Source organism: Abrus precatorius, unplaced genomic scaffold (genome assembly GCF_003935025.1).
Source record: "Abrus precatorius isolate BTA unplaced genomic scaffold, Abrus_2018 Scaffold8, whole genome shotgun sequence".
Classification (NCBI taxonomy): domain Eukaryota; kingdom Viridiplantae; phylum Streptophyta; class Magnoliopsida; order Fabales; family Fabaceae; genus Abrus; species Abrus precatorius.
Genome location: NW_020874428.1, coordinates 37,034,876 through 37,045,503, shown reverse-complemented (window position 1 = coordinate 37,045,503; position 10,628 = coordinate 37,034,876). Strand labels below are relative to the sequence as shown.

Below are 10,628 nucleotides of genomic sequence, written 5' to 3'. Positions count from 1 at the left end.
TTTAAATATTAAAAGATACTAATGTTTTTATGTATAACAAAAGTTTTAAGATTTAGAGTTTAAAATTTAGAATTTAAAATTTAGTAAATTTTACATAAAATAAATTAAATATTAATGAGTTAATTTATATATATATATATATATATATATTACTTTTTTTATATTTTAGAAGTAGGTTAAAACTTAAAATTGTCTCTTATATAAAATGCTTTAATTATAGTCATTAATTATTTTACTTATAAAAATAATTATAATTAATTTTGGTATATATCAATATTTAATTGACTTTAATATATGAAAAAAAGAAGTAAACTGTAATCGAATAAAACAGTTTTAGGAATATAATTGACTTCTATCTGGAACAATTTTACTCCACTTCTTACGTGGATTATCACAAGTACGAACATGTAAATGAGACTCGGTGTAATTAAAACATTTAGAAAAAGGAATAGAAAAAAAAAACATTTAGAAAAAAATAATTGTAGTCAATTTTTATCTTATAAAAAATAAAATATATATGCAAATAAATTAATTTTAAAGATACAAGTGCTTATCACACTGTTAATAAATTATATGTATATATATATATATATATATATATATATACATATATATTTTAAATTAACGGTTGTAATTTTTTAATAGTTCAAAAATTAAATAATATTTATATATATTTTTAAATAAAATATCAATATTTAATGTTTATTATACATATTTAATATAAAATTAACAATAATACATATTTTCTTATTTTATAATTCTTCCTTCTTCTTTTTTTTGTTTACTTTCTTTCACTTCTAATGGAATAAAAGATAACTGAAACAGCAATAACGAGTAAATGTGTATTTAAAAATTAAGTTAAAATATTGTAAATATAAATTTAACAAGTAAGTTATAACATTAAAATAAATATAAATTTATAATTATTTAAATATTAAAATTAATATTTTTTAAAACATTGATTTAATTTAAGTTTCATGTGCTTTTTATTTATAATTTTAATTTTTAACACATTCAAATATATTTTTGCTTATAATTAAATACGTATGTGACACATTAAGTTAGTATATTAAGTAGCATGTAGATTAAAGAAGGTAATGTCAAGTGCAATTAATAGTTTTCTTAAGAAACACACATTTAATGAAAAGAAAGCAAAAAATATGAGATGAAAAAGAAAACATTAATGAGCAGTTAAAAGACAACACTGAGCAATATGTTGATATATTTATAATTAAAATTAAAGTCACTTCTCGCATAATAAAAAAAAATATTAAGGATCAGCGTCAATTATTAAAATAAAATATAATTTAAAATTATGAATAAGGATTAAAGAGTTATTTAGAGCAATAAATAAGAAATTAACAATAATAAATATTTATAAAAACACATTACTAATGTATGTTATTAAATTTTAATAGTTAAAAACAAACATAAAAACCGGTCAGATATTGGTGACAGTAGTTAAATACAAGAACGGCATGAATACGGAGTGTTTATGGAGAGTAATAAGGTGGGGTCCGTAACTGGACTACACTACCGTCGCCTACATCCCCTGTGTTTCTCTTTGTCGCACACACAACGCAATATCCCATACTAGTATTCCTGCCAGCGTGGCTCCCGTATCTTGCACCACGCAAACCCATTTCACCCTGCGCCACGCGCTCTCATCTTCACCTCTGCGATCCACCCTATCTCTCATCAACGGCTCACTTCTTCCAAACGCGTCTCCGCTCGTGGAAAAAAGGTTAAGATGCGGGGCATAAGCGTCATTTCGCTATGCTTTGGAATAAAGATTAAAGAAACTGGAACACTTGGTTTTGAAGTAACTGCGCTGGGACTCCCAGAAACAACTCTCTTTTAATCACACCCACTTCGTGTTTTTTTAATATGTTATCGAGTATAACTCAAACTCACGTATCCACCCTTCGATTAGACCATTTACTGAGGTCAACGATTCGAACTGCATCAAGACATTGCATCGGACGGTGATAGAGACGGATGTACTTGAACTGATCACACCTCACCATTTCCCAAGAAATTATCCAAGCTTTTCAGTTTCAGACAATTTTTTTTTTATTTAAATTTTCACTCCACCAGCTAGCACAGTTTACAGAGAGCAACAAACAAAGGAACCACAAAATTTATGTAATGCAGCTTTAGATCAATCTCTCACTTTCTCTCTCTGTCTTTCTCTTCCATGGTACACAACCTTCTTGTGTTCTCTCTCTACTACACTTCAGTGTATTATTATATATTTCTCTTTTTGTTCTCGTAAAGAAAACAAAACAAATGACAAAAAAATTAATTATTTTAATTTTGTAATCTCTTGGTTTGGTTCTGGTTCGCAGGAATGATAGATTTCAGGTAAAGGGGTTGCACATTGGTCAGGTAATCCTCAGATCTAGCCTCACTCTAGCTGGTTAGCTCCAATTTTAGACACTGATTCATGGACCAAGCAGTTTTCTGTGTCTGCTAGTTCATGCTTGTAGCAGATCTTGTGGATTCTAGGGTTTCTTTCATGGTCACCACGTGCTTCATTTTGATTTTGAACCTTATTTTGCTGTCTGTTAATACATTCTCTGGTATTGCGGCATTTCTCGTAATAGATTTTTAGTTTGGTGAAATTCCGCGTAAAAGATTTTAATGGCCATGTTTTGTGCTTCTATCTCCTTGAATGATTATTTCTAAGCTGTAATTTGTTTAGATTTGTCGCGCTCAATCAAAACTCAGCAGGTTGGAGTCTGAGAGATCAAACGTAATTTGCCTGTGATTTGTTTCATCATTTCATTTCCGTACGCTATTATTGTCGGTGATACATAGCGCCTTTTTTTTTTTTTTGTAGAGGGGTTACGGTGGTGGTTACGAAAAAGTCAATGAGTGACGGTGCATTATATTAAAAAGGATGTGTGATATGATATCATACCATTTTTTGGTGCTGTATTATTGCATAAGAGAAAAGATGCTATTAATTGTGCATGATGTCTATTTACTATTGATAGTTGATTGGTCATCATTTATGTCATCCTAAGTTGTTGATAAGTTGATCTTTGGCAAGGAAATAATTGTTTTTTATTGTTAATTATATATTTATTGTGGATTTTTCTTTTCTGATAAGGAAAGCTATTTATTCTCTGAGACTAACAATATCCTCATGGAAGAAAAAGCTATGGTTCCGTTTCACCCACAAGAGTTTTCCGAAAGGGAATAAGTAGTTACTAGTTTACAAGTTATTTTCTTAGCATTATTAAACTGAATGAGATGCCATTACCAGATGCACTTTTTATATGGGACAAATAAAATTTATATTCTCCTATAACTATTATTTTTAAGTTCTGTATTATCTTTGACATTTTTCATATGGTATTGCTTAAATATTATAAATTTACTGATATCTCCTTTCTTGTGATCTCCTAAAAGCATGTCTTCGTATCTGAAAATCTCAGATTATTTTCCTGAATAGTTTAGTTGACCAGCAATGGAGCTCATGCTAGTTTCAATAATTTATCCCACCCATATGCCTGCTTACCTAAAGCGACTGAACAGTTCACATTTTTTTTAGTTGCAGTAACTAAAGTTATTTGAATTTGGTGATCTTGTTAAGCAACCAAGCAGACATCTTGGATGTTTTCAGGATTGAGTGTTTTTATTTTATTTTGTTTTATTTTTGTATATGCTGTTTAATAATTTGCTACTTACAAATTTACTAATCTGAAACAATAATCGTGGGATTCAATTTAAAGATTAGTTTTACTTTGTTATGTTACAGGTCCTGGTCTTACAATGGGGAAATCACCAGGAAAATGGATCAAAACTGTACTTTTCGGGAAAAAGTCATCCAAATCAAATATTTCAAAAGGAAGAGAGGTAATGTTACGATGGTTAAGGCATCATCACAACTCTGTTCAATGTTAGATTATATTGATATTACATGAATGTGGTCACAAGTATTCTTTCAAATTGCATCACTGGTTACATGAGACAAATAACAACTCTATAGTTACTCTTTAAATTTTAACCCAAATGGCATCATCAGAAGTGTTAATCAAATTTTTCATGGATAAAGAGAATGAAGGGAAGAAAAAGAGAACACAGATTCTGTTCTCCAATAAATGATACATTTTGGTTTGGTGCTGTTGTCATGGGACTAAACTTTGACTGATATATTTTTTGCACTGTGCTGAGCTTGTTAGCAACATTTGTAAACAACCTAAGATTGCGCATGGCAATTGTTCTTGGGGTTGTAAATTCTGTTACATTATTAATTTTTTTAACAGTATCATTTCTATCTAATAAATGAAAGTATTTTGATGTGATCTTTCCCTTCTGTAATGAAATACCTGACTTAGTTTATTATAATTTCATTTAGAAGCTTGTTAACCAAAAAGAAGGAGTAATTACTTCCAATGTGTCTGAAACTGGTTTGGCTTTAGAACCAACCTCCAATACTATTGCCAGACACGAGGAAGACCTAGAGCTGGATAATAAAGAAGCAGAAAATGGTTTACCTGAAAATCAAGAAATAAACATAGTGGGATCTGTTCATCAAGATGCAGCACTTGATCCAGAGAAAATTCAGCTGGAGGAAGCAGCAACAAAGGCACAGGCTGCTTTCAGGGGTTATTTGGTATGCAACTCACTGTTAAATAGAAATAGTACAATACTTCATAGTGTAATTTATGATTGTCTTTTAGTGTGAAAAGAAATTGAACTGTAAACATTAAAAAGGTATTTAGATGTATACTGCAAAAGGATAAGTGCATGGAGTTGATTTTCTGTTATGGTTGTAAGTTAATTCTGTTAACATCTGATGTGGAGGCTTTGGTGGATCAAGAAACCAAGAAGTTTAGAGGATTTAATGTTATTAGAGCTCGGCATTGAAGCTTAATGTGGTATTTAGAGTTATAATCCCTACACTTTTATAATTTGTCTTGCCCCCTCCCTGTGTTCTTTCTCAATTTGGGATCTTATTTTATTAAATTTATCTGAAAATCTGACATGTTTATTTGTCAAATCAATGTGACAACTTCATTCATTTTTTTCTGAAATAAGCAGAGTTAATTATATCTTTCATGTTAAGATTATTTCTGTAATTTTTTCTCAATGGAGTTCAAGTTTACCTGGTTTGGTCGTTCCTGCTGTTATGACAGACTGTATAGAAAACCATATTTCATCAGTAAGTTTGTTACTGTCTCAAGTTCTTCCTTGCTTCTGTCTCTGATAAATTGGCACTTGATAAATATGTCCACGAAAGGTTGACATATAAACTGTTTCTTAACTATCTCTGTTGAGTTTTGATTGTATGAGTTCTTGTAAGCTGTAATGTTTGGTATTATTCCTCAACTGATGTCAGTGTCTTTCATGAAGGCTCGGAGAGCATTTAGGGCCCTAAGAGGCATAATAAGGTTGCAAGCACTCATTCGTGGGCACTTGGTTAGGAGGCAAGCTGTTGCTACATTATGCTCTATCTATTGTATTGTGAAGTTTCAAGCACTCGTTCGGGGAGGAAGAGTTAGACAATCTAATGTTGGATTTGAAATCCATGTGAAGTGCAATATATTGAAGCCTCTGGTAATTTTTTCAAAAACTGAGTGCTCTGTAAATTATCATTAGTTTGTCATATTATGATTGGTGTTGTTCTGCTTAAACCTTTCTGGGAAAAACATGCAAGTGATAAATGTGCCTGGATCATCTTGGTAGTATTATCCTTCTGATTTGGATGGGGGGGGGGGGGCGAGATATATGTGAATTTATTTACCTGATTATCTTGGTCAAATTAGGGCTAAATGGTTCTATTAAATATGAGAAAATCTTGCTGAGCTGTATCACATTAAAAATGAGGACTTACTGTATATTAAATGTGTTTATTTTGAACTATTCACTACTACAAGAATTGAAGGGTCTCTTTTGGTCCAGTACTTCATCCTAATCATACTAGTTGGTCGAATACTTTCTTTAAACTACTTAATGTACCCTATGAAATGTTGCTGCAATTAGATAATTTCTATTTATCAAACAATTTGTGAAAGTTCTAATGAATGTCTTCTGGTTGTGGGGTTCATCAGTTTGGTATTGTTAAACTGCTTCAAGTTTATGAATGTCTAAAAATCAGGGATCAGTAAGAGGGGGAGATTGCAATGGTAATATTTTTCAACCACTGCTACTGCTAATGATTTTCTTTCTACATGTGTTGTGCCTTTAGGATGCCAAACTTCTCAAGCCAATTTCTATATCCACTAAAATAATGAAGCTGTCAGCAAATGCTTTCATTCGCAAGGTAACTTCCATTACACCATGCATGTAATAAATTTATTTCTTATATCTGGCCACTTATTCTGGATAGGTTTCATCCTTGAACCAACAGTGGTATAATTTTTTTGACGTAAGAATATGAATCTCCATAGTGAGAAAACTGCAGTGTGAGAGAGACACAGTACCACAACCCTGTTAATTTCTCTCAACAGGGATTAATTCCAAGAAAATTGTAATTTTTGCTGCACTAATGCAATTGATTTCATCAGCTAACTGTATCTTTTGTTCATTTTATACTTAACGAGCTATCATGCATAAAAATGATTGCTTAATAACTGTAACTTTCTGAGTCCTGAACCACAGGATTTCAAGTATAGGCCTAGGATCTATATTTTCTTTTTGTGGTACTTCAGGAATCAGGATTTCAAATGGCATCTATTTTATTTGTAGAAGTGTAGCGTTGACTATTCAAGCTTTATTGTATCAACCATGAAGTTGGGCCTGAAAATGGTTATGCGAGGCCTGTCATTTCCATTCTCCCACCCAATATGTGTTGTTCAGAACAATTTTGTATTACATGACTCAACATTGTTTAAAATAAAAGGAACCAAAGGTTTTGCTTGAATGTAGCAGGCTGGGGCTCATAGTTTTGAAGTTACTGCATTTTATGAAGTTTGTGGTTCTTAGGTATCCCATGAAACACTAGTGTTATGTCAAAGACTTGTTTGTTTATCTCTTTATCGATGGGAAATGCAAACACATTCTTAAATATATCAAAATTTTCAGAAAGCCCAAATTAAAATAATTAAATCAGATGGCATGATTGTAAAATCAATTAGTTGTTACCAGAGGGTGTGTGTTCTCAATTTTATTTGCATGGGCAGCTATTTACTATCTGCTAGTTTTGTGATCAAAACACTTGGCATTTATCAGTTATCACAGGAAGGGTAATGGAAATAAATTCTTCTGAGGCGTAATCATGTAAAAGGTGGATGAATTCATATCAAGCTACTATGATTACGCAACTTAAAGTGTCAAAACTGTATTTGTTCTAAATGGGATTGTGTGCAATATTGGTCAACTGTTGCGATTTTTGAGTTTGTGAAATCTGAAAACAAAGAATTTTCACTTTGATAAGGCTCCTTGAAAGTGAGAAAATAAGGGATTTTCTGCCATGATTTTAGTTATATGGTGATCTTGCTAAATTTAAGGGTGGATATGAAGTTCTCCTTTTAACTTATGTTTTGCTGCATCAATTATCAGGAGAGCATATTTCTTTTACAGTTTGTCATTTTGATGTGTAAATTAAATTGGGCTTGTGAAAATGTTGGTTTTTTGTTTCAGCTTCTTACTTCATCAACTACAATAATGGCATTGCGGTTGCAATATGTTCCTGGTGATCCAAATTCTGTCCTAAGTTGGTTGGAGCGCTGGTCAGTGTCTCGCTTTTGGAAACCAGTTCCTCAACCCAAGAAAATTCGGGATATGAAGTCTCAGAGAAAGCATGGTAATGTCTCAATTGGAGATACTCAAATGAGCAAGTCAAAACGTACCCACAGGAAGCCTGCTACTGCAAGTCTTGACTCAGTCCCAGCGCAAGCAAATCCTGAATTGGAGAAACCAAAACGAAGTGTAAGGAAAATTCCAAGCCAACCCTCTGATCCTGTGCAAGAAAATCCACAAAGTGAGCTTGAAAAGGTTAAGCGTAACTTGAGAAAGGTTCATAACCCAGTTGTTGAGAATGCTGTTCAGCCAGAAGTTGAAGCTGAGATGCCGAAGCAGAATATTGAAAAGGCAACAGTTACCTCAGGCCTTACTATTTCAGAACAAGAGGTCATTAGTTCTAATGAAAAGAGCAAGAAGGAAGCAACATTAACCATTTGCAGTGTGCCAGATATAGAAATTACTCCTAGACCTTCAGTTAGTAAGGAGGTGTCTGACACCCCAAGCAGTTATCAAGTGACTGTGGAATCGAAACCCTTGACAGAGATTACAAGTAAGGATAAAAACATTTCTGATGAGGTGAAAAATGAGTCCATAGATATACCAGAGCCTACTTGTAAAGATGAAAATTCCCACTTAACAAATGGAGATTTGAGTCACAAGGAAGATCCAATAGGCAGTGAAAACCAGAAACCAAACCGAAAAACCTCAGTTGTAGCAAAGCAGGAACGTGCAGAGAATGGTTTACAGAATAGTCCAACATTACCGAGTTATATGGCAGCAACTGAATCTGCGAAGGCAAAGTTGAGGGCACAAGGATCCCCGAGATTTGGACAAGACGGAAGTGAACGAACCAACCATACACGACGGCATTCTCTGCCATCTTCAACTAACAGCAAAATTAGTTCGCATTCACCTAGGACACAGAGACCCGTTCAAGCAAGTGGCAAAGGGGGCCAGAAGAGTGACAGAGCTGTGTCATCTTCTAAAGATGGGAATGGTATGATATAATTCTTCCTATGTGGTGGTTTGAAAGATTCGCTAAAAAAATATAATGGTTTAAAAATATCACATGATAGTTTCACCTATTTAAAATTACTGTTAGCTGAATTGCCAGATTAGAGTAACGTCTGCTTTCTGTATTGGGACAAATGTTATCCTAATCATGCCGAAATAAAATATTCAATTCTAGTTGCACATTCCAAAACTGATACAGTACAACTTGGTAGAAGGGGACATCTAATTTCAATTCGAATCAGCTATATTCTTGCGCATGTCTTTTCTTTACTTTGATTGATAATCACCAAATGGTATGTTCATCTTGCAGGAAAGGTCATTCAAGCAGAGTGGAGGAGGTAATTTGAGGAAGACTAGTGTTCGGGAGTTGAGGATGAGGAGGTTGGAAGTCGTGTGGTTTATATGTTTCTTTGATGAAAATTGTTGAATTGATAGGAGGTGTGCTTGATCAGGTTTTTTCTTCATTTGCTGCATTTTGGGCTTTGAAGGGTGATTTGTACATTATAGGTTTCTAGTCTTGCATGCTGCAACTATACCCAAGTTTAATCGTGTTTGTTTTCGGCATAATTTCTAGGCTGTCCATATTGTGTTTTTTCCCCATCGTGTGTATGATCACTGACACCACCTTCGCACGCTTTACAAAAAAGTTGTGTGTTTCGACCTGTAATGTGGTCTGGCAACGTGAACATGCTCATGCGAGACTTCTATTAAAAAGAGGATATTTATTATACTTTTATATTCTCTAATAAATGTTTTTTTAATAAAATATGCCACCTTTTTAGTAAATTAAAATCAGTTCTTAATACTGCATGTTAATTTTTGGCATTTCAACAACCTATCGTCAAGGATGGAGCATCTTGTAATGCTGACTTCTCACCAGCCTAGGATGAGAAAATCTTTGAAAGTTTCTGTTTGTGTTCGCTTTCGTGTTAAATGTTTGATGTTATAAATAGAAAGAGTGCGTTGGCGTGTGTGTGGAAAAATGTAATGGGACGTCGAGGAATGCCCTTGGATCATACATTTTAAGAATTACATACATTTCATAGGATTTCCACAATTGTATTAGACTTATTAGACTTCTGGTCTCTCAGATAAGATTATCTTTCAATACCTTTTTTGGCTATTTTTTTAACTGATACAATCAAATCATTTCGTTAATTGGTATTTATTTCAAACTTTCAAACCGCTATTTTATTCTAGTTTTTTATTAAATTATTTTCAATTTTTGTTTGTCTAAAGTTTATTAATGAAATCTTTACATTTTATTTTAAATTAAAAAATTTGCAACTTTCTTTTTGACAACTTCAATGTTACAATTAAAATATATTTTTTTTGTTTTTCATATATTATTTGACATTGAATATTTTAATCCTTTTTTTTATCCTAAGTTTGACATAATTTTTAAATTTAGTAAAATAATTATACAAGATTAAGAAGTTTCGAGTTTAGGTCTTGTGTGTAAGAAGATAAATATTTACTGAGAGAGTTAGTTTTGTCATATAGATGAAGGATTGAAAGCTGAACTCAATCATGATTTAAGCTTATTAATTTTATTGTCTTGAAAAGAAGTAGCTTTGTTTTGATGTTGCAATAACAATGTTCTTTACAAATAATCATGAACTTACTTTTTTCCTTTATTTAAGCCTTATCTTCTTGCCTTCTTTTTTTCGTGCTTCGTTGCATAATTAGTTCCATTAAACAGGCCTGGGTCGTATATTGCACTTACGCTGGTTACCTACTTGCGTCCTGTCTAGAAAAAAGTGTGTGGGTGCGTGTACAGAAAGCAAAGGTAAATATTATTACAATCTAAATCCGAAACGAAATTTATATGATGAATTATTTGATCGTGACTTTATAAATACTATCATCAAATTTTTTCAATTTTCCTAAAAAAAGGATGGTTGTAGCTTCCGAACAAA

The 10,628-nt window shown here is 32.5% G+C and overlaps 1 protein-coding gene across 4 annotated transcripts; it reads left to right on the top strand.

Moving 5' to 3' along the window:
- Positions 1–2,090: 2,090 nt before the first annotated feature.
- Positions 2,091–9,489, top strand: LOC113846252 (protein IQ-DOMAIN 31). 4 transcript variants are annotated; one of them, XM_027474296.1, is made up of 8 exons: positions 2,091–2,200; positions 2,349–2,388; positions 3,767–3,864; positions 4,367–4,624; positions 5,365–5,568; positions 6,200–6,274; positions 7,594–8,692; positions 9,020–9,489. In XM_027474296.1, exons 3-8 carry the CDS (start codon positions 3,781–3,783, stop codon positions 9,049–9,051), a joined length of 1,752 nt encoding a protein of 583 aa, XP_027330097.1. In that variant the 5' UTR covers positions 2,091–2,200; positions 2,349–2,388; positions 3,767–3,780; the 3' UTR covers positions 9,052–9,489. The 4 variants fall into 4 exon arrangements, with proteins under 4 accessions (XP_027330097.1, XP_027330101.1, XP_027330100.1 ...); XM_027474300.1 differs by having other exon boundaries at positions 4,370–4,624; positions 9,020–9,441; XM_027474299.1 differs by lacking the exons at positions 2,091–2,200; positions 2,349–2,388 and adding an exon at positions 2,750–2,755 and having other exon boundaries at positions 9,020–9,441.
- The last annotated feature ends 1,139 nt before the right edge of the window (positions 9,490–10,628 follow it).

What these genes read in the sequence shown, in the direction of transcription:
- LOC113846252 (XM_027474296.1), top strand. Translation starts at nt 3,781, where the DNA reads ATGGGGAAATCACCAGGAAAATGGATCAAAACTGTACTTTTCGGGAAA. An exon ending in CAAATGCTTTCATTCGCAAG is followed by an intron (nt 6,275 to 7,593) that starts GTAACTTCCATT and finishes TTTTTGTTTCAG; the next exon opens with CTTCTTACTTCATCAACTAC. An exon ending in ATCTTCTAAAGATGGGAATG is followed by an intron (nt 8,693 to 9,019) that starts GTATGATATAAT and finishes TTCATCTTGCAG; the next exon opens with GAAAGGTCATTCAAGCAGAG.